The sequence below is a fragment of the Anoplopoma fimbria genome, chromosome 9, assembly GCF_027596085.1.
Source record: "Anoplopoma fimbria isolate UVic2021 breed Golden Eagle Sablefish chromosome 9, Afim_UVic_2022, whole genome shotgun sequence".
Lineage (NCBI taxonomy): Eukaryota > Metazoa > Chordata > Actinopteri > Perciformes > Anoplopomatidae > Anoplopoma > Anoplopoma fimbria.
The window spans coordinates 30,138,457-30,162,727 of NC_072457.1; the positions used below are offsets into that span (position 1 = coordinate 30,138,457).

Sequence of the window (24,271 nt, forward strand, 5' to 3'; positions counted from 1 at the left end):
CACATGTATTGGGTCTCACTTGGATCTGAAAGGTAAAGTTCACCACGTCTGTCGGTCACCGGATATCTGCCCAGCTCCACTTCCGTCAGTGCGTCACACAAAGCGGAGACACCGCGTTGTCCACGACGGAAGGAGCCATGTTGAGCTGCAGAGACGCTGTTTAACGGTACAGTAGGTGTCCGGAGCTACACTATAGTCATAGCAAACATGTCGGCGGACGACTTCCAGAGCAAGTACTCCTCCGTCATGGAGAGCATGCTGAAGGGGGCCATCGCAGAGACCACAAAACTTTTCGAAACTATGGTCGACGAGCTGAAGGCGGAGATCTCTCGAGTGAAGAAGGAGAACGAGGACCTGAAGATACGATGCAGTCAGTTTGAGAAGGAGAGAAACCAGCCTGCTGCTCCTCCAGGGCCCAGAGACGGCTCAGAGAAACGCGACCGGGCGGTCCAGTGCGGTGAGTGGTCCGGTTCCTCCACACACCTGGTCCTCCACACACCTGGTCCTCCACACACCTGGTCCTCCACACACCTGGACCTGGTCCTCCACACACCTGGTCCTCCACACACCTGGTCCTCCACACACCTGGTCCTCCACACACCTGGTCCTCCACACACTGGTCCCCACTGATCATGACTGGTCCTCTGACACACCTGGTCCTCTGACACACCTGGTCCTCCACACACCTGGTCCTCCACACACCTGGTCCTCCACACACCTGGTCCTCCACACACCTGGTCCTCTGACACACTGTAACCCACTGATCACGACTGGTCCTCTGACACACTGTAACACACCTGGTCCTCTGACACACTGGTAACTCCACACACTGGTCCTCCACACACTGATCCTCCACACACTGGTCCTCTGACACACTGTAACACAGTGATCATGACATGTGATGTTTAATCGCAAGGTCGGAGTGTATATTCGGGTCTTTTGGATGCATATAGCTGGTCGGATCTAAAGCGTGGGATCCCAAATAGGAGGGAAACCATACAATTATTATTATTATTATTATATTCCTTTATTGATCCCCATGGGGGAATTCAAGTGTTGCAAACTCAACTACACAGACACAGACAATAAATACTACTATACAACTACACAGACAATAAATACACATACATACAACTACACAGACAATAAATACAATACTATACAACTACACAGACAATAAATACACATACTATACAACTACACAGACAATAAATACACATACTATACAACTACACAGACAATAAATACACATACTATACAACTACACAGACAATAAATACACATACTATACAACTACACAGACAATAAATACACATACTATACAACTACACAGACAATAAATACACATACTATACAACTACACAGACAATAAATACACATACTATACAACTACACAGACAATAAATACACATACTATACAACTACACAGACAATAAATACACATACTATACAAAGGATACAATGCTATGGTGGCTAACGGTGCAGGATGGGTTAGGTCATTAGGATGGGTCATAGTTGTTGTACAGTGCCAGTCAAAAGTTTGTTCACACCTTCTCTTTCAACTACTTTGAAGAATCTAAAATATAAAACATATTCTGGTTTGTTGAGCATTTGTTTGCATGCACTTATTGTATTCGTATTAGTTTGTTTCTGCACTATACTTTTGCTCTGGTTTATGCTTTTAGATGCTTGTTTAAGAAAGGAGATGCACTGATGACTTCTGGTGACTAGTAGTTCTCTTGAATACCTATGTTGAATACACTTCCTGTAAGTCGCTTTGGATAAAAGCGTCTGCTAAATGACTGTAATGTAATGTACCACATAATTCCATATGTGTTCCTTCATAGTTTGGATGTCTTCAATATTAATCTACAATGTAGAAAAAAATTAAAATATAGAAAAACAATTGAATGAGAAGGTGTGTCCAAACTTTTGACTGGTACTGTATCCAGTACTGAACCTCTAAAGTGCACGCTTTAAATGGTACATTCATTACCACATGACTTCTTGTTATAATTGTATTTAGATTCACGACTGTAATTTCACATCTATTTTATGTCAAGAACGTGATAAGTCACATTGATTTGAAATATGTGATAAATATATAGAAATATATTAATGAAAGAAGGATGACACGTTTTGAGGATTGCTATGTCAAATTCAATAGTGTTACAGTGGGGCTGGATCATACAATGTAGCTTTTTGTGTTATGACAAGGCAACTTGTTACAATGGGTTGCATCCTATTCTTGGGAAATCAGGTGGGTTTTTTTATAGGCCTGCTTATTTCTATGGAAAGGTGTACGTGTGTGCAATGTGTTACACAATAGGGAAAGTATTGTTTCTTATGTTATCCTCTGACTCCCAGTCCTTCTAAAGGAGCAATTTATTGTGTGGTGAAAAACTTAAATCAATTTAAGTCCAGGCCTGTATTAGTGTTCAAAGAAGAATTTAAAATCAGCATCCCTAATCTAACAACATTGTAGCCATGAGTGCTGAACAAAAAATGTTTGAATCCAATGGTGACATTAAACGCCAAAGTCAAATTGTGATTTGGGAGTAATATAGTGACCCCTCTAGTATACATATCATCTCAACACTTGTTGTGTGAAATGGTGTTTGCATGTTTCATTTTTTGTGTATGTATCCTTTGTGTTTAACTCCTGGCCTTTGTTGTCAGAGCCTTTCAACACAATATTTGAGCTGTCAGAGGAAATCAGGCAAGCTAGTTCATTGTAAATTAGCTTCTTTTCAATGTGTTTACCTGGAGTCAGACCAAACAGCATTGTTAAAAGAATTATAACCCCCTTTTATTTTTTGGAAGATTCAGGAATGTGGTCTTAAAAAACTGTTGTTGTGTGTTTGTTTACAGACCTTGTGCCTCTCCGTACAATTCTGGTGGAGCAATGTCAACCACTGAGGCACTCATCTTTGCAAAACCAAGAGCAACAATGCAGTTATGAGCAGACGGAGAGCAGTTTGCAGGACCACACCTATGGAGAGGGAACTAGTCAAATGGCCTTCATACTTATCAAACAGGAGGTGTGTGTGTGTGTGTGTGTGTGTGTGTGTGTGTGTGTGTGTGTGTGTGTGTGTGTGTGTGTGTGTGTGTGTGTGTGTGTGTGTGTGTGTGTGTGTGTGTGTGTGTGTGTGTGTGTGTGTGTGTGTGTGTGTGTGTGTGTGTGTGTGTGTGTGTATCTAAGCAATCAGCAAACCTATTTTCCAATTTATCTCTGTACACATTACATTTTACTCATCCCTCTGCAGGACTCTTATGATGATTCTTCTCGGCAGTCTGTCCTGAAGCAAGAGATAGCAGAACCGACCGTTTTCTGTGGGCTAGTCTTGAGTGATCAAGCAGGTGAGGAGTTAAAACAGACTTTCATTTTCCCAACTTAAGTTGATCATTGTCTAGACTTACAAGATGTGGTTAAGGTACATTACTCACCATTATCACCTTTTTATGTCTTATCATGTTTCCTCTGACATGTCTCTCTCACTGCTGTGCCTAGGTTCACCACAGACCTCTGCTTGTGCAACTGAAAATGAAGGGCCTCTCAATATCCAGAAATATTCAACTGGAGAAATACCATTGCCTAAAAACTATGAAGACACTCGAATGACTTTGGAGCGACCCTATTTGGTAATGGATAGCGCTATACAAGGAGTCCAGAACCAATCGTCTGAATTGGAGCATTCACTAGTCTTCTCACTGGCTGCAATAAAGGAACACATGGAAGAAGAGTCTGAAGTCAGTCAGGGGGGAGAACTCATAACATCTGAAAAACACCCATTTGTGGTTGCTCAGCATCAATCAGAGGTTGAACCCCTTGAAAGAGAGCAACCATCGGCGAAACCCCAACAATGTCAGAGAGAGTGCGAAGTGTCAGTATGTGAACAGGCTAATGTTTCTCAGCAACATTATGTAAATGGGAAATCTACCGAACAACGGCTTGCACAGCCTACACCACTCAAGAAAGGAGAAACATGTGAACAATTAAAAAGTTTCACAAAAAGTGGGGCTCGTCCCCAGCCTGAGTTGTCAGTACAACGTAGAAGAGGACGGCCACCAAAGAAATCTAGACGTCTGCAGCATACAGTGAAAGAAATTGGTTCTCCGTCTGTTTCAGAAGAATCTTTAAGTAAAAGATGTTCGTCTAAAAAGGAAAAAACATCTGAATCTCAACTACTTTCCATGGAAATGGAAAAAAGGGCGATTAAGGCTCCATCAACTGAAGTTTCCTCTGCTAATGAAACCGTTAAAACTCCAACTGTTCAGCGCAGAGAACGCCGCACCTCTGTTACTCTTCAGGACGCTATATTATTAGTTGAAGCCATGAATCAGTCAACAGCAGAAGACACAGTGACCTCTCCTCAACGAAGGGCAGCATCAACTCAAACCCAGTTAGCCCCCCGTGTGGTTACTTTAGAGACTGTGGACGAGATCCCAGCAGAACCAGCGAATTCGACAAAAGAGAAACTTAGTGCCACTCCTGCGACATCAGATGCCATTCCAATTAATGAAGTTGATGCCCACGTCAAGATTGTCATGCCAAAACAACAGTATACATTAACTCCATCCAATACTACTACATCAGCAACCGCTGCTGCTCAAACAAGTGTACAGTCACTGCAGCAGCACCCTCACTGTTCTCTTATGTCTGTAGCACCCGGCAAACCTGGTGAGGCGGTATCTCATAAAATACTTTCCATGCCGAGATCAGTATCCTCGTTAATACGCCATAAAATATCAGCACTGTCACCAACCCAGCTTCCTACTGTTGTGTCAACAGTTGTTGCTGCACAGAAAAATAGTAGACTTCCAGGCTGTAAAACTACAGGCTTGCCTCTCGGAACACCTTCCCTTTCCTCTGTTCCTCAGAATACAATAAACATTACGTCCAGGAGGTCGCTTCCTGTTGTCCCTTTACAGTCAACCAGCACCTCGACTGACCTACAGTCAGGGACTCCAACACAACCAAAAATAACAATTATAGTTCCAAGACAGTTGTCAGCTGTGGCATCAAGTAAACATCAGTCACAGAAAATTGTTCTTACAACTGCGCAAGAGTCCGCCGAATCACCTGCTGTACTGGTGTCATCGCCGCAGTTGATTTCTTCATCGCAGGACTTAAGCATTTCTGTGGATACACAAACAGTTTTAGATGAAGTAGCCGCAATTTCGTCTCAAAAGAAGAAAACATTGTACAACTTAGAATTTTCCAAACAAACAGCCTCTGTTTATGAACTGTTAACTGCATCTACAGAAACCTGTTCCAGTTCAAATATGTTAGTCGGGCTAGTGCCAACTTCCGTGTCTCCAGTAGCACCACTGACTGTTGAACAAAAGCTCTCTGCTGTGGTTAGATTAACCAGGCTCCCATTTCCAGTATCGGCCCAAGAAGCAGTCTTGGTCTCAAGACTGCCTACAGATGAACCTCTTGAAAGTCAATCCACTTTGAAAGAAGATAGCACACAAGAGAAACCATCATCTGTGTTCATATCAACACCGCCACCAGAGACGCTTGTGGTATCTACTGACATTTGTCCAAGTTTAAAAGGAACTTCTGTTGCTCTGCTTGTACATACCTCTCGGATGTCAGAAGAGCCAAATTATATTCAAGAGAAGGCATCATTATCTTGTGAAAACTGCAACATTTTGGAAGAAGACTCACCTGACAGCAGGCCATCTACAACATCAAAGGTGTCAGCACCAGTTGTTGTGAACTCGACAATAGCCATCAACAAGACTGAACAACCAGTTGCAAATGCTACAGCTGGTGAATCTACTCTTATTTCTGATGAGGAGATGATCGGCATTGCAGTGCAAGATTGTGCATCACCTAATGAACCACCTATAGAAGAAAAGGAATCCGCTGCACTTGTACATCTAACCACCAAGGACACATCTGATCCTCATTTGCAGATGACTAAAGCCCAGTTCCTGGCGCAGCTGGCAGTGACACCTGTACCGGAAGACTCAGAAATGGTAATGTAGTAGTAAACATTTCTCAGTCTTTTAAGCAATATCATTTATTTGGGGATAAACTATTATTTACAATAGGGCCGGACAATATTGGAAAAAAGAGCAATGCGATATTCATTTACATATTGTACTCTAAACGATGTGCTCTAGTTTTTGTTTGATTGAATCATAAACTCGTTGATTTTATGGAAATTCAAGAATAATTTGTAATTGTGCTTTTTGTTATAGGTCTCCAACGACGACTCAGTAAATACCACCGCAGCAGAGACAAGCACCAGTGAAAAGAAAAGGTTGCAGAAAGAATCCCTTGTGGACCAACTCCGAAGTCATCTCAAAACTCGCTTGCAAGCTAGAAGAACTGAAACGAATTTAGAACCATGCACAGCAACAGAGACCCCCACTGTAAACCCTAAGAAAAGTATATTCGAGAATGAAAATCCAGAAAATAAAGACACAACTAGACAACCTATTGCCATCCGCCCAAATGACTCAGGAGCTGTTGAAGAAGTTGCATTTCCAAGTAAGACAACTAATGACCCTTTTCCTGTTAGTCCTAGGAGATCTGGACTACGTGAAGCAGATGTTGGCGCGCAGCAGACTGTTAGTGAACCTTCTTTTGTCAGTTCTAGGAGGTTGAAGGCTACTAGAAAATCTGCTCCTGTGACTCCTAGAAGGCCTAGTTCAGGTGCAGATGATGTAGGCTCCAAAACTAAAAAATCCACTGCTGTGAGTCCTAGGAGGTCTACAGCAATGAAAGAAAGGGCTAGCCCTAAATCGACAAAATCCACTTCGGTGAGTCCGAAGAGGTCTAGTTCAATTAGAGAAAGTGCTAGCCTTAAAAAGACAAAATCCACTTCTGTGAGTCCCAGGAGGGCTAGCTCTAAAAATGCCAAAAACATTTCTGTGCGTCCTAGGTGGATTAGTTCAACTAGAGATGGTGCTAGCCCTAAAGGTACTAAAGCCACTTCTTTGAGCCCTAAGAGGACTAGTTCAAGTAGAGATGTTCCTAAAAAAAGAAAATCTACTGTTAGTCCGAGGACTTCAAGTTTAAGTAAAAATGGTACTAGCCCTAAAGTGTCTATTGATGAATCAACTTCTTTCTGCCGTAGGAGGTGTACCTTACCTAAAGATGGTTCTAGCAGTAAACAGAATAAAAGAGAATCCAACACATTCAGTCCTAGGTATAGCATAGCCACAGACAGTGCAAGTACCAAAAACCCCAAGAGTGAAACAGGTTCCCCAAGTGTTAGGTCGCCTAAATTGGCTGAAGATGGTTTCAGTCCTAGAAAGAAAAGGGAATCTACTCCAGCCAAGAAACCCAGATTAATTCAAGATGGTACTGGTCCTGAACAGAAATTAATCACGGTGGATGCTAAGAAGTTGGCTGAAGCAGCAAAAGGCAAAACAATAGCTAAAATTAAAAATACTAGTCAATCAAAATTGCTGAATGGAACAAAAACAGGCCAGTTAGCAGAGTGCAATGCTAGCTGTGAGGCTGTGAGAAAATGTACAGCTAAAGCTGTGTGGACTCCTCCTAGAATGTCAGCCAGTAAAACACCTCCAGCGGGGAAAAGGAAAGAGCCGTTATCACCAAGATTGCAGGATCATTCAGTAGCTTACCCCCCCAGTGTTTCTCTCCTCCCCATACCTATCAGAGCACCACCTGTTGTATCACCATTACAGCCTTTATCAGTCATTGGTAGGCGACTGCTTAAGAACCAGTGTGGCGAGTGCGGCCGCGTCCTCAGCAGCGTTGCTGCCCTGGAAAGCCATGTTAGCCTCCACGCAGGTCGTCGACCTTTCTCGTGCATGCTCTGTGGGAAGAGGTTCCCAGACTCAAAAGGTCTTAAACGGCATGGCAGGGTGCACCGGAATGGTAGGATCCATATCTGTCAGCAGTGCGGGAAGGGCTTTGTGTACCGTTTTGGCCTCACCAAACACCTCCAGATGGTGCACAGGAAGATTAAACCTTTTATCTGCCAGATTTGTAACAAGGGGTTCTTCACAAAACGAGATGTGGAAGCCCACATACGGATTCATACTGGAGAGAAACCATTCCATTGCAACCTCTGTGAAAAAAAATTTGCAAGGAGGGTAGAACTAAATGTGCATTTAAGGTGGCATAATGGGGAGAAGAGACACTGGTGCCCATTCTGTGGGAAAGGATTTTTAGATTTCAACAACCTAAAAAGGCACAAGTATATCCACACAGGGGAGAAACCACATTCCTGCCCCCACTGTTCCAAGAGCTTCTCGCAGTCGGGTCACCTGAAAAAGCATGTAAAAAATGTACATAAAATACTATGAAAGATGGACATCCCAGATGCCACCCTGTTCCACTGAGAATGTCAATCTATTTAGGGAGAGAGATGTACAGTCTTGTAATGTGAGAATACTTGTTTTGAATGGGATCTGATGAGTTTTTTTGTTTTGTTTTATGTAATGTGTTTGTAAAACAAACGCAAATTGAGATTTATTTTTATTTTTATGCTGTGTTTATTAGAGGAGGATTTTTTGTTTTGTTTTTTATAAAGGCTCAAAGGATTAGTTTGTCATTATAGGAAATAAGCAATTTTGTGTTCTTGCCGAGAGTTGGAGAAGATCGGTATCAATGTCACGCTTGCCTGTATGGAGCTAGAGCAAGGAGAAGATTGGATTATTTAAGACTGGATGCAGCACCTCTTAGGCTTTGTTTAAATTGTATAATGCATACCTATTTTTAAAAAATGATTAAAAACATATTTAAAGGGCTTTAGAGGCCTTGGACAAAGCGAGGCCTTTTCCCTCTGCTCCCTTTTTTTATGCTATGCTAAGCTAAACTAATTGTCTCCTGGCTCCAGCTCCATATTTGATGCACATCTGTTAGTGCTAAATCTTAGCAAGTAAACAAAAAGCACATTTCCCAAAATTGTTAGTAAATTTTTCTCTTTTTTTTCATTACCGTAAGCTCTTTGCATGGTAGATAAGTTTAGACATCAATGGAGATTTCTGACTATGTCTTAAACTTTGGTCGGTTGTTAAGAATACATAAAGTAGCATTTTCTTTGGTCAACTAATTATTTCTAGTTTGTTAATTGAACAGTTTATATTTGAAAATGTTGTTACGTAATTGAAAAATGCTAATGTTAATATGATGCTAACCTCAAGTAGCCTTGATCTACAGGGAACATCTGTTTTGGATATCTGATAAAGTGCAAACATCTGCATGTAGAACTGCCACAGATTTCATTTGTTTTCTTCAATTGTTTTCTCACAGATAACCCACAATTATAGAATAACCCCAGCAGATATGTTAAAATCTCTTGCTTTTGCAATATCACTTTTTTCATTATTTATTGATTGCTTCATTCCTACAACTACCAAACTCAAAATGGTAGCCTTTACCTATTATCAAAAAGGTTCTGATGCCCTCCTTTTCACCATTTTCACATGACGTTAATGTGACATTCTGACAACTGGAAGACACAGTCAATGCATAAAAAGTATGTGTAAGTATTGTTATATACTTGTAAAAATGTCAATTTGTGTGAATACAATTAAGATTCATTATATTACAGGTTCTGTCATGACATTGCCTTTCACTTCTCGTATTAAAAAATTAAAATGGTTCACACTGGACATGAAACAAATTAGGCCAATTGGACTGCTTTTGCAGTCTGTGCTTAATCCCCAGAAGCCAATGAATGTAACCCCACAGTCGTCATTCAGCTCAGGAAGGGCACAAAATGTCACGGAAAAAGGTTTGAGCAGACACACCTTTGCTTCAGACGATATGTTCCCGTCTTTACTTAAATTTTCCCTTTGAAACAGCTTCAGTGGTCGGCTGGGATGTTTAAAGAGCTGGGCAGAAGTGTGAGCTTAAATTCAATATTTTTTTATTTTGCCATTGTGTCTAACATTCTGCTTTATTACAAGAAACAGATTCAATGTCATTGCTTTGCTAAATCCTATTTCCATCTTGTTTTTCATTTTTCTCAAAGCGCTAACTACATTTAAACAATTGTTAGACATCAACCCATTCTTCTTTTAAGAATTCTAAACATCATGTAAAAAATTGTAAATATTCTGAATTTGCATTTATTTCATTACTATCAAAGTTGTATTGAGATGTATATTTTCTTGGTCCTGTAATATGAAAAAACAGGAAATAAATGTAGAGGCGTCAAACTAATCACCTTCTGTGTACTTTTTTGTTTGGGAACCTATATAATATTTTTTGCAAATGTAGGTCAACTATTTTCATTTCAGAAATTCATTTTACTTGAAAACCTATTGAATGAAAGAATATTATTTCCACAATTCATTGTTGAGGATAACTTTAATGTGGCATGTAGTGCAATCATTTATTCTAATGCTTGGAAAATGTATTTCTAATTGTAACTAAGGATATGACTTGCCATACAGCTGTGATTAGTTTGTCATTAGTGTCGAATAATGGAAAAACAACTAACACAAGAACTTTCTGTCAGTAACTATTATCAAAGTTAATGGGTAATGACCAGAGATTGGCAAGTCAATCAGAAGTCTAAAAGGAGTTGAAGACAATAGAGTAGAAGCATTGCTCTATCTTTATGGTGGTCACATACAGATGCTCTTAAATCCTTAAGGCGTACATGCTTATTTCATCTTGTGACAGGCTCATTGTATGGGTGGAATAAAACCAATTTAAAGCACTCTAGGTGATATTAAAATGCCTTTATTTACATGGCAACATGTATTTAAAATGGCCGACACGTTGCAACGGACATAGGCATAAATCAGTTCTGTTTTTCCCAAAGTGACATGAAACAGAAGATATTCCATTATTTACATTTTTCCACCCAGATAAGGTCCACCAGATCATCTCAACTGTATAATATGCACTACACAGAATATTTTTTACCCCGGAAAAAAATAATATTTTATTGAATTGAATGCTTGTTCAATAAAAAAATGTAAACTGTCCATAGAATATAATTGACTGTACATGTTGTTCTTTGACCACGATATATGTGATAAAAATGGGTGATTAATCTTCCTTCATGCTCAGATTATCTGCACCAACCAAGGTTTTAACAGCAAAACTGACACATTACAAAAACTATATATAGAATTATAAAAATATTTCCTGATACAACTAAATGGGCAGGGTTTTTTTGTGGCTTTTTGGACAACAAAAGCATACATTCATAATCTCTTTCCTTATCAGTGATCACCTTCATTTAAGATGGATATCTGAGCACTATATAACCATCACCAGAATCAAGTTTATTTAAAGTAATTTAGAGTGGTAAACGGTTTATCCAACACCTGATGCCGAGTAAAGTCAACCTAACTTAAGCCCTTCAAAACTTTGTTACAAAGGAAGATACCAGCAGGCAAAACAACAGTGGCAGCGACATATTTAAGGAAGGCGGGCCTGCAGAGCGTACAATGGAGTGATAGCACTTGCCCACATTTCCAACTGCATCTACCGCTACAAACTCAACAATCTGCGAGCAGCAGGAGGCTGTGTAGTTGGCCTGAATGATTGGAGCACTCAGAGAGGTGGTTGTGAGGTTTCCACTGCCCTTGCGCATGGAAACAGTCTCTATTCCGGTACCATTTCCGTCTGTAAGGGTGGCCGCAAGCTTCCACTGGAAAGGTTTACACTGAGCCACGTCTTGAGGGCAATCATCAGCCAGCACATTCACCACTTCACACACGGGCTGAACAAAATCTGTAATCTGGACAGAGAACGAGAAAAGGAAGGTATTATTTAATCATGAATCACAGCAAACGTAAATTCAGATCTGTTGGATAAGTGTATACTTTTTGAAGAAGTGCATCTGTAAAAGCTTAATTTGTGGCCATGTTCAAAAGCTTTTTAATAGAGTGCTGCAGGGAGGACATCATTTTGTAGTCCAACCCGGAAGTTTGGTCCCCTCATCAAAAACCAATGGAATTTTTCCATTAGATTTTGGATTATTAAAGAAAACAAACTCTGTGACAAACACATGTTTATGATACTTACAAACCCATTGACTTTAAGACAAGGGAACAGGAAGTGCAATATGCTGACTCATTTCCATGTTTTAGGACTCATTCCTGCAGCACTCTATTTATGAGTTTATTTCACTCTTTCCATCTGTGTAACCCAGGAGGTGTGTGGTTACCTTGGTCACAACAGAGAATCTCAAAACTACGTAATTGGAGTCAACCCCATTGGGCGACTTGGCCTCCAGAGTCACAGTGACGTCAGTGCCTGATGGTGTTTCGGCAGGTGGCATGATGGTCATAGTGGAATTAGCATATTGTCCAGTTGTCAAGGTGAGGCTGTCAAGAGAAGACAGAAAAAAACTCTTTGTGATTACATGAGCTATTACTGTGAATAATCCAGGCATTTGATTTTGGTTAAATATTAAAAGTCTACATCCAGGCAAGAGGAAGTTCAAACTCAGCTTACATTCTTACCTCCACACGGCTGACCAGTAACACTGTGAATTGGGTGTAAATGTTTGATCATTGATTTCTGAAAGTTACTGAAATTGTTGGACACAGCGCCCCCTAATGTGAGCAGTTGAAACAGAGCATCATTTCTGCCTTAAACCAGACAGTGGCCTTTACTTCAACTGATGGGTGGGGTTGCACAGAGTTACTCCACCCATATGTAACTTTGCCCTAAACTTCAAGCAGCAGAAACGAGTACTCTAGATTTACAGATGTGTCAGTATTATAAGAATATTCAACAGAAGAATTGTTTTTTAGCTGCTTCTCCTAACCTGTCTGAATAGGACATGGGAAAGCTCCTGTCGTTACTGGCGCTGATGGAGTATTGACCACCAGGGCCCTGGGTCATAACACTGAAGGTGAGATTGAAGGCTTTTCCTGGCTCCACACTGCGGTCTACCACAGCCTAAAGGGAAATGAAATTTAAATAATAAAAACAAACAGTGGAAGAAGAGTGATATTGTTCTTACATACTACAAAAGTATTTATATTCTTTCATCTTACTTTAAATAAAAACAAAAACTGCTTGTGTGTGTACAAAGGACGTGAACAGGAAGTGCAGAGACCAACCTGGATGTTCACTTTGGAGACGGACATCTGGGTGGTAGACTGTCTCTGAAATTCACTGCCTGACACTTTGTCAGTTCCTTTAAGGATAACCACAAACTCCCCATCAGGGACGTCATCAACAGTCACCAGGATGTCTCCGTTGCCCATGTCAGATGTTGTGCTATTTCTAACAGTCTCAGGACCAGACACAGTTACCAGGGCAACAAAGCCTATGGTCATCGAGGACGGACCTTTCCTACCCATTACTGAGAGCATCAGAGTGGCCGGCTGTCCTGGGATTCCAGACGAGAGAAGTAAAGAAATAAGGTAGGTACGAAATAAAGAGAAGCATTCATTTTCATGACAGAAATTGACATTGGATGTTTTGGGGGAATGGGTGGTTGAAGGATGCTTGATTTGCCCAACATCATCATAATCATCATTTATTGATTGGGCCATTCCCAATACAGTTAATGAGATGCTACTGTTGTGAAACAGTATCATTGCTTTATTGAATGTATTGTACCTGCTTGTGGACGCCCACTAAGTACTGCGTAACCTGGGTGAGGTCCCCCGAAGCTTTCCACAAAGCCATAGATGAAGTTAATGGTACTCTGGCCTGGAAACAAAAGCACAGATTTACAGTAAATAGAGATAACAATTTTTAAAAAACAGTATTATGTTTGACCAACACCTGTGTATTAATTTGTGTTAAACTATTTGGACAATAGGAATTAGTGTTTTTTGTGGACCAAAAAATTAAGGAAATAAATATGAACTACGGAGTTTACCTTGATGGAACAGTTAGTCATTTTTGGAAATACTTTTATTTGCTTTCTTGTCAAATGTTTGATGAGAAGAACAATACTTTCATGTCTGTCTAGTAAATATGAAGCTAAGATTTGATAAGCTTGAAAGAGGGGAAACAGCTAGCTTAGCTATGTCCAAAGGTAACAAAAGGAAAGTGTAAAGAACATAAGTTGTTTCCTGGGGCTGACGAGCAGGAACATTTCTGACAGCGAGCAGTAACTTCGTAAAATATTTGCTGGTCGCCCTGCAAACTCAGGGTTACTATTGTGGAACAAATCCAGGGTAGCTGTTTACATTATTTCCAGTCTTTATGCAAGCTAAGCTAACCAGCTGCTTGTTGTCGCCTTTATTTACCAGATAGATATGAGAGTGGTGTCAAACGTGTTATTTAACTCTCGGCAAGTAAGCAAATAAGCATATCTCTCTCAATGTTGACCTATTCCTTTAATCTACAAATTAAGTTGATACGGAAGAAGACACAGTTTCAACATCACATCTGTACAGGAAGGGCATGTGTAGTGAACAGAGTATCTGACCCGTGACTTTAAGTGTGTATGGTTGGTTGGAAATGATGTTAATCTGCCAGGATCCTGTCTGGTTGTCAGCGTTGAGACGAATTCTCCGCAGGTTGCCCACTGTGTGTATGGTCCCCAGCTTACCGCTGGCCTCATTGTGCTTCTGGCTCACACCTGGAAATTCATAATCATATTCTCAGCAGGGGAAAAAAAGGAAACCCAACGAGTGTCAAGTATTGACATTGGCTTAAACCAGTGCAAACAGTGCATTGGGAATGGTTTGTTACCTGCAGGGTTGGTCAAGGTGAAAGTAATGGATTGTCCTGTGATGTAGATGGTGATATTTTTCAGAGATTCATCCAACATGAAGGGAAATGTCTCCTGCTTCCCAGGGCTCCTTGCTCGCTGAAGAACTGTCACCTGAGAGAGATGGGGAAAAAAAGAGCCTGATGATTTACGCATTTTGTGCCGACCACCAAAGGCTACATTATTCAGATAGTACAGAATATACTATTAGAACTGCACAGTTTTACCAGAGCTGAAGTGGAGGTGTCAAGGATGACGTCTGTGGCCTGAGGCAACTGACTCTTAGACACCTGGATGGCCTGGCCTCCAGAAGCCAAAGCAAGGTCTTTGTAGTCTTTAAAGGAACTAGCACTGGGGGAACGACGGCGCCTCCCAGTGGGCCCTGTCATAAAGAATGACACCTGTGGAAATCATGAAATGTGGAAATTATACCTGAAGCCTTTTAAGTTCAATTCACTTCGGTAAACTGAATGAACACAGGGCATCTTTGGGTGTCAGTCAGTATTTACCGTTGACTTGGAGCTCCTGATGAGAGCAACAATAGTGTCCTTTAGGGCAATGTCTTTGGCTATAGCATCAGTGAAAACATAGATGTGGGCGGAGTCAGGAGCACCGGTGAGAGCCAACTGGAGGAATAAAACAATGAACCTCGTAAGTTCCTTATGCATCACCATAGTCTTCAAGGGGTTCATAAAACATATCTGGAACACCAACAGCCACCCTAGTTAGTAAAGATTGTAATATTAGTACCTGAAGTCCTGAGAGGCACATCTCTGGTTTATCACCACCTCCGGCTGCTTTAAGTTTAGAGATTTCTATTTTCATCTTATCAGGGTCTGTTGTCCTGATCATAGGTCCAAAACCTACATTTTAAACACAGAAAAGGGGACAAAATGTTTTCATCCTATAGTATCATACACTAATTTGTAACTGGTGTAACAACTATATGTCCAAGCATTACATATACTGCATAACATTCTATGGCATTATCACACCTCCAGGGGTTTAAGACAATCGCTGATTTTCTAGATGATCAGTATAGAAGAGTTCATACCAGGGTCATTGAAGGGGACCAGAATGTACTCGGATGGCTCGTCCTGTGTTCCTTTTTTGCTGTCAATTATTTCGTAAACGACATTCCTGGCCTCAACGATATCAGCCGACATACTGCCAGTAGTGTCGATTACAAAGCACACAACGGATGCGCGGGCAATCCCCATCATTCTGTGACAAAGAGAAAGAGGATTGAGAGTTAAAGGGTCGGTAAACTTAACCTCCCTTCAGTCTGGACAGTGAAATCATTAAGTAAGACTTTGAGATTCTAGATCAATTCGAGAGATATTTTTCACATCTGAACGTCATACCTCAGAAAGTCATTGTCCCCAATAGCTAATCGGATGTCCTCCAGCAGCTGTAGGCTGGCGGCTGTGGCTGCATTCACTGCAGCGTTGTGGAGGGCCACGTTGTCTGAGCGGCGCTCATCTTTGCTGATGCCTCCGCGAGGTTCTGCTGTGCTAGTCAGGTCAGCTGCACCTCCATGGCTACATTTACCTGGCAAAAGGCAAAACGGACAGGCGGTTGAACTGGTATTCAGTTTTAATTGCTTTTCATAGAAGACTCGTCCTTGTTATGTACTCAAGTGTGCCTTTTTTTTTTTGCCATGATTCACTACCTGGCAGAAGTGAATCATGTTTATCCCAATAAGAACTGGGGCATCTTGAATGTCAGATAAGACTTGAAACAAGGGGAAACAGCTAGCCTCACTTTGTCCAAAGTTAACCCAATAGTACCTATAAAAAATTTATATCGATGTTTAATTTGTATAAAAGTGTGAAGATTTTATGGGCAATTTTGTACAGAACTTCTTCTTGTGCTGGATCAGTGACTTTTCTGTAGTCTATGCTGGTTGCCTGTAAACCTCATGATGACAATATTCAAGGAAGTGACTGCCACGACCTGACAGATGTGAGAGCGGTATCAATCTTCTCGGCTTATTACTAAATAATTACTTTAGGATGTAGGACTCGACTGATCCTCCTTTGTTTGTAGATAAATTAATGACCGCATACATAAATTAGCGTTCTAGCAAAATCAAATATTGTTTGCCTAAAGCTACGAAAGGAACTTTCATTTTGTTTTTATTCTGGCGGTCCCTTTGCAAGAAAGTGGCAGTGTTTCCGAGCACCAGAGTCCCTGTCGAAAACCTCTAATTTTACTGCGGCAGGGACTGACAGTCAGCTCCACTCAGTCTAGTGGGCCAAGCTATATGGCCTGGTGATCCAGCAGCGTGGTGTTGTTGTCTCTCAGACCAGTGGAGCAGAGAGGTGAATCTCTACTCCTGGCAGGAGGAGGAGAGATCAGCACCCGGCAGCAGCGTCTTCTCCTGGAGCTTCTGACTGCAGGTCAAAGGCTGCAGTAAACCCAGATCTGGATCTGTCCGAGATGGGCTGCTCGCTGCAGGAGGCCCACACTTGAGTCTGAACTGAAGAACTTTCTGGTGAACTTGCATGATTTTGTCTGATTTTGGGCTGAATCCACAGATCAAAAGTATTAAGAATAACCATATATAGAAATTGCCAACCATCTGACAGATGGTCTTGTTTACTTTTGTAGGTTATAAGTCATTCATTGTAACCTGTTTTAAATGATGTTAGTCATTAGAAAGTGAAATATTCTTCTTTTTTTATATATTATAATAACATTATAATATATATTTATAATATTTGCATACTTGACTAGCTACTTTATCTTCTCCTTGAGGGTAATTATAACCAGGATGCAAAGGTTTCTGTGGTAATATTTGAATATGTCTTGGAGACATGTTTTTCACTGATACCTTTGGGCTTGGCAGCTGAGAAGATTCCCATGTAGCCTGATGTAAGTTTCTTCTCTTTCAGGATGTTGGGCAGGATGGAATTGGGACACGTTCCACTGGCACAGTCGCTGCAGGTGGCAGTGTGGATATCTACACAAGAAAAAGGTACACAAGATGCACAATTAGTAATCTTTGGGATGACCTCTGCTCTATGTTATATGTAAGAACAGTGATAAGTATGCCATGTCAGAGCTGTTTATGTATCTTAAAATAATGCAGCCATTCAGAATGACGTACTCTCTGTGACCATAGCATGGAAAGACAAAACATCACACTCTGCTCTTTGGCCTGTAGATATGCTCCCAGTTAGAGTTTTATCTTCAGAATATGGATATAGTCTATTACATAACATGTTACCCAACCCACATAAATATGTGCATAGTTATGTGTATGACACACACACACACCTGCCAGGTTTTCCAGGGGAAGGTCTGGGCGTATCAGGTTGATGTATGGCTCAGTGTATCCCAGTTCCACCCAGTTACTGTGGCTGTAGAAGTCCTGACAGTAAATGGAAAGACAAATATTAACACTTTTATACATACACACAGACATAGTTATGATTTCTCCTTTCAGTCTCCTTCCTAGCTCATTCTGCCTTCTCTAACCTTGCCAATCTTTCATCCAGTATATATGTCTGTCTTTTACTCCATTTCCTCCTCAATTTGCCCTTTAACTTTTCTGTACCCAGCAGTTTCTTTCCATCTTACCTGCAGTGTATGAAGGACCCTGCCCAGTGTTTCCCTGGCAGCCTGGAAGTTCTCCTTGCGAATGTTAGCCTTAATGGTCACCGTACCCTCCATGATTAGGCCACGCCCTCCAGAAAGGCCTCTGAGTTGAAGTGGTGTGGAGCACTAGAAGAGTTTTTCACAAATAATAAGTGTAAGCAAATCATCTTTAAAGCTTAGCAGCTCACAAAGTCCCATATTGCATTGCTCTGTAATAACAGTTGATTTGTTTAGATCTTTCTCCAACCTGTTGACAAAGTCGCGGTCTACTAGTCCGTTCTGGGTGTAGATCTCTTGAAGAGCAGAGATAAATTTGGCACCAGACACTTCTCCTGTTGCTGTAGGACCTAGACATGCCTGAACCAGCTCTTCAGGAGACGAACCCTGCAGCCAGAGGTCAAAGGCTAGAGGTTACAGTATGGCTCTCCAGAATGCTGCCTTTTTTGTCACAAATGATACAATTAAGTGTTTATAACAAGTCGGGGCTCTATTTTATTGGATGATTCAGGAAAAACTTAAAGGGCCAGTGGGTAGGATTTGCTGGCATCCAGCAATCAGGTTGCAGACTGCAACAAACTAAATCTTCTCCCATGCCAATAAAAGCAGAGGAAGACTACAGAGGCAGACACAAAATTCTGAATGGCCTTATCTAGAGCCTGTGTTTGGTTTGTCTGTTCTGAGCTACGGAGTGAATCATGGCTATGCAACACACTTTGTTAATAGAACCGGCTTCGTATGTAGATATAAGAAGAAAAGAAGATTGGAAGATTCACCTGCTGAGGACTATGAATGTCCGTACAAAATTTTGGGTCAATTCATCAGATCATTGTTGAAATATTTCAGCACCAAAGTGGTGGACCTACAGTCCAGCAGACCAACATTACTATCCCTTGAGCCATACCACTAGCATGGCTAAAAGAATCTGTACTGTTCTACTTAAATAACTCCCATAAGCAACTCTCCTCACCCCCAGCTTTGTTGAAATGCAAAAGGCAGACATATTTTTTCCCCCTTAAAAATATTAAGAGGCACAGTTGGGTGAAAATGTACCCAGTGTATATATGTTAAAACATACAAATGTGTTGAAATGAGTGAGGAACGTGTGAGTATTTCTTTGTTTGTTTCTGTGTTGTGTGTGACTATATTTGTGCCGTCATGCACGTTTGTAATCTTAGGTCCTACCGTGGGTTTGAACTCATGACCAGCTTCATCAGCCACCGCCCGACATGTCTCTTTCACTTTTTGCAATAGAGCCGTTCCTGTAATGCTGACATGGGTGGACGCCCCACCCCCGATGGGCACAAAGGCCACTATGGGCGCTGATAGGACCAAAGTCAGCAGGGTAATGCCCAGCACTGAAGTCATGATCAATCTACAGAATGGGAGAAAATTATTAGATATCAGTTATCAGGCTGGTTGAATGATACATGACGAAAAAGGAGTTAATTCATGTGATTCAACTGCTTTGTGTTCTGACTTTGGATGCTTATATTGACAAATGTTTCTGAAAGATATATTAAATATTATATTATTATATTATATATTAGACACATTACAATTATACTTGAAATCTACCTCTGTATGACAAAAAGAAAGGAAAATGCTCAGGAACATATAATACCTTTTCTGTTTATTCATACTCAAAATTAAACTATACTATGTAAAGGTGATGGCAAAGAAAACGAGCAACATATGCTGATTTTTTAAGAACTTTGTCTTAAGCATCCTTTCAAAACTCCAAGTTATTAAATTCCCTGAACTTAATGGCATGCAGAGTTCATACGCAAGACACACAGTGCAAACTTGAAGAATGTGCTGATACAGCCACTCCCCACCAAACGTATCATTTAAGTTTTCCTGTTGTCGTTTATTTGCTATTCACAAGGATTTCTCAGTGATTTCACAAATAGTGAGCTGAGTCAACTGGAAAATGGTTTCCCAATAAGATGAAATTACAAATTGTATAAAATATAACGGGGCTGCACGGTGGTGTAGTGGTTAGCACTGTCACCTCACAGCAAGAGGGGCCTGGGTTCAATTCCCGGGCTGGACAACCTTCTGTGTGGAGTTTGCATGTTCTCCCTGTGTCAGCGTGGGTTCTCTCCGGGTTCTCCGGCTTCCTCCCACAGTCCAAAGACATGCAGCTTAGGTGCATTGAAGACTCTAAATTGCCCGTAGGTGTGGATGTGAGTGTGGATGTGAGTGTGGATGTGAGTGTGGATGGTTGTCTGTCTCTATATGTCAGCCCTGCGACAGACTGGAGACCTGTCCAGGTGAACCCTGCCTTTGCCCATTGAGCTGAGATCGGCTCCAGCACCCCTGCGACCCTTAACGGATAAGCAGGTTACAGAAAATGGATGGATGGATAAAATATAACATTAAATAAAACATATATACTAAAAAGTGAATGTTAGTTTACAACAATGCAATGGACTACAGGTTAATTTATTGAATAAATAGGGAAAAGTCCACTTGGATTTTAGATATATGCATTTAAAAAGTCCCTACAAAAGTAATATACAATCTGATAAATGGAAGTGCTTATTCTATACTTAGAATTATTTAGTCTTAATCGTTTTATCATTATGAAAATATTTTTCAAATCGATCAAAATTTGTTTCAAAACTTCAAAATGTCTTCAGCATTGTGGAAAAATGTCAACCTAGTATATTAAATCAACAAAATGTATCTTTCAAATACAATCATACCTTGATGTCTCTCAGCTGTGATGAATCCAATGACTCCTAAAGAAGTGTCTCATGCAGCCCCACCACCCCTCTTTATACCTGAATACCCACTGTAACTCAGTGCAGTGACACACACTGAAATAACTGAAGAAATTAATCTCCAAGATTACCACCCTGTTCAAACAAAGGTGGGGCAAGTTGAGACTTGCCCCACCTTTGTCGCAAAAAAAAAGATTAAGTTCACAAAATTAAATATTAACTACATCTGTCCACCACTTCTGTCATTCTTAGTCAACACACTTCAGACTTCTAGCATGTGCCTATCCCTCCCTCAGTCCCAGCAGCTCATCATTTTTTTTTTTATGCTGTTATGGTGATGGTACAGTCATCTGTGGTTTTCCAAATAGGTTTTTCAGAAAGGACTATGAGGATTTGTCAGCTGATTGATTTAACATTGTAATAAAACATAAATTACTTTACTTTGTAATCACCCTAGTTTATTTGCCAGTATCATTTACAGATTGAGCTGCACGGTGGTGTAGTGGTTAGCACTGTCGCCTCACAGCAAGAGGGGCCCGGGTTCAATTCCCGGGCTGGACAACCTTCTGTGTGGAGTTTGCATGTTCTCCCCGTGTCAGCGTGGGTTCTCTCCGGGTTCTCCGGCTTCCTCCCACAGTCCAAAGACATGCAGCTTAGGTTGATTGATGACTCTGAAATTGCCCGTAGGTGTGGATGTGAGCGTGAGTGGTTGTTTGTCTCTATATGTCAGCCCTGTGATAGGCTGGCGACCTGTCCAGGGTACACCCTGTCCAGGTGAACCCTGTCCAGGTGAACCCTGTCCAGGGTGTACCCTGCCTTCGCCCATTGACAGCTGGGATCGGCTCCAGCACCCCCACGACCCTTAACTGGATAAGCAGGTTACGGAAGATGGATGGATGGATTTACAGATTGAGTTACAGATTAATGTTTAACTAGTGAGCTCGGGCAAAAGCTCAACAGTTTCAGCACTAAATCATGAAAAGTATAACTGACTGAATCATCTACAGTTACATCAAAGTTAGTAACCGAACACTCAATGCTCAGGTAAACTTTGTTTTTATACCCTCCGATAAATAGTGTACTCCAGTCCGGCCAGGTATCTGGACAGGGCAGGAGGTGTTTTACTGCAGTAACCCCAAAGGCGCAGTTCCTTAGAACATTCCTGGTAGATGCCGATAGTGCCCTGCCTTAAAAATCCCATGACATAGAGACCAGGCGGCCAGCTGAACCTCAACCCATCTCCCCTCAGATATATGGGTCCAAAGTGCACATTGAGTGGAAAGAGCTATAGCAAAGAAAGGAAGCATATTGATGTAAGAAATGAGTTGACATGGGGGAAAGGAACCTGCTGAAAAGTGAGTTAAATAGAAACTGACGGAAGGGAGAAAAAAGCTGAACAATAAAGAGTATCTAAAAATATATATTTTCCACTTCGGGGTAGCGCGGAACAAAATCTAATGTTTTAGGGGCTGTGAAAAATGTATAAATAACCAAAAGCATTTCTAATGCTGCAATTAATGAGCTAAGAAATAAATAAAATACTGTCGTACTGTATGCACTTCTGTTCCGATGATTTTAATTTTTGTGAATAATGCGTGTCACAAAAATGATTCCATACAATGACGAATTAGTAACGTGGCTGTGAGCTGACAACAACAACCGTAATATTAATTTGAGTATGTCTTTAAACTACTCAAATTCTCTCGAAAGGTCTTTTGATAACAGAATGTGTTTAACCACTGAGGAAAACACAGTTTTGTGGTCTGGGCAGGTGTAGCAAATTATTGATTTAACTCTCCAGCCACATAACAGGACATAAAAACACAGGCATAGTCACGGGTAGCTCTTGTTGTCTGGGGTCCTACCACTTCCTGGTTTGTGGTGAATGCTGGTATTAAGACATGTGACAGGTATGTTACAGTTGGGCTTACATTTAACAACTCAAACTGTAAGGCTTTAAACTGATTTCACATTTTTAGACTGTAGTTACAGCCTTTAAATTCCACTCACATTACAATATTGCATAGATGAGGCCAGTAGTTATAGCCGTCGTTCTCCATGAAAAAATTAGAAACCTTTGCAATCTTGATGTGATAAAAAAAGAGTCCAGACTGTAGATTAGTGACAAATTAATTTGGGTAATTTAGCTTTGGTACCCTACTATATTTTTTGCATTTTTATCTCTTGTCTTTTGTATTCTATTTTGTAATGCATATTGCATACACTCACAGCAGATGTTGGGGTGCCCGCCACGGGAGGGTGAGTCTATCTTCCAGAATGGAAGAACAGGTACGGAGGTTTAATGATGTTGCTGCTCTGCTCCCACGCAGAGAGTATAAACTACATGGTGGACACATCTCTGATGTTGGTTCTGACATTTCATACAGCAGTCTTTGTAAACAAATAGATAAAGGTATGCATGAAGGTTTTACTGAGTCAGAGGTAATTCGCACTGTGATTAAGATCATTAAAAGCTGGTTCATTCTATGCTAACGAACAAAAGTGACTTAACTGTTAATGAGCTAAAAGGTTTTCTCCGTACACACATCAGAGATAGAAATGGTACTGAGCTTTTTCAAGAGTTAAGTAACGCTAAACAGCAAGACAAAGAGAGCTCAGCAGTTTTTTTACAAAATCATGGGTTTAAAGCAGTGAGTGTTATTTTAGTAACAACAGCCTGGTGCAGAGTTTAGCTAAGAAAAAAGGCTAGTTCAAGGTCAATTTTCTCAACAAGCTTTACCAAGGGTTAAATGTGAAAAACTACCATGTTCAACATTATTTTTTTCTTTGCTACAGGTTATACCTAGAGTCTACTTGCTCATCCAAAATCCAGCAAGACATTATCTAAGGCAAGACAATTTAAATAAACCAAGCTAGGTAAATAAAACAATTGTTACCAAACACAAGCAATTCAAACTAATAATAACAAAGAAGGAGAAATAATCTAAAGCACTCTGCACCAGGCTGTTGTTACTAAAATAACCCTCACTGCTTTAAACCCATGATTTTGTAAAAAAAAAAAACTGCTGTGAGCTCTCTTTGTCTTGCTGTTTAGCGTTACTTAACTCTCAACAGATCACAAAATTGATAGCAGGGGTCTCAACAGACCGCAGGAAAGAATAAGTGGGGGTCATGTTACAACAACTAAACATTTGTTCAAAGATTGTTGGACAACCACTTCAGGATAGTTCCATGTATGACAACAGGCTTTGGCAAAAAACATCACCTCAAACACTAATCATGTTTTGTATAGTGAATACAGGTTATTGCCCTCAGGAAGGAGATACACACTTTTCAAGGATAAAAAAG

The 24,271-nt window shown here is 40.8% G+C and overlaps 3 protein-coding genes across 3 annotated transcripts; 2 read left to right on the top strand and 1 right to left on the bottom strand.

Moving 5' to 3' along the window:
• The first annotated feature begins 115 nt into the window (after window positions 1-115).
• On the top strand, window positions 116-4,178 carry LOC129095785 (uncharacterized). The gene is made up of 5 exons (XM_054604341.1): window positions 116-457; window positions 2,872-3,041; window positions 3,267-3,360; window positions 3,512-4,084; window positions 4,165-4,178. Exons 1-5 carry the CDS (start codon window positions 208-210, stop codon window positions 4,176-4,178), a joined length of 1,101 nt encoding a protein of 366 aa, XP_054460316.1. The 5' UTR covers window positions 116-207.
• LOC129095489 (mucin-2-like) lies at window positions 4,107-10,141 on the top strand. Its single transcript, XM_054603952.1, has 2 exons — window positions 4,107-5,988; window positions 6,214-10,141. The coding sequence occupies exons 1-2, from the start codon at window positions 4,195-4,197 to the stop codon at window positions 8,290-8,292; spliced, it is 3,873 nt and encodes a 1,290-aa protein (XP_054459927.1). The 5' UTR covers window positions 4,107-4,194; the 3' UTR covers window positions 8,293-10,141.
• Window positions 10,142-11,309: 1,168 nt separating this feature from the next.
• On the bottom strand, window positions 11,310-19,601 carry LOC129096377 (von Willebrand factor A domain-containing protein 7-like). The gene is given in 18 exon segments (XM_054605144.1): window positions 11,310-11,690; window positions 12,120-12,279; window positions 12,726-12,859; window positions 13,024-13,295; window positions 13,529-13,621; window positions 14,349-14,501; window positions 14,615-14,747; window positions 14,861-15,034; window positions 15,143-15,259; window positions 15,384-15,496; window positions 15,688-15,857; window positions 15,998-16,184; window positions 17,470-17,598; window positions 17,916-18,009; window positions 18,219-18,328; window positions 18,331-18,362; window positions 18,484-18,620; window positions 19,419-19,601. Coding segments are annotated over 18 exon segments (2,772 nt in total).
• Window positions 19,602-24,271: the final 4,670 nt, after the last annotated feature.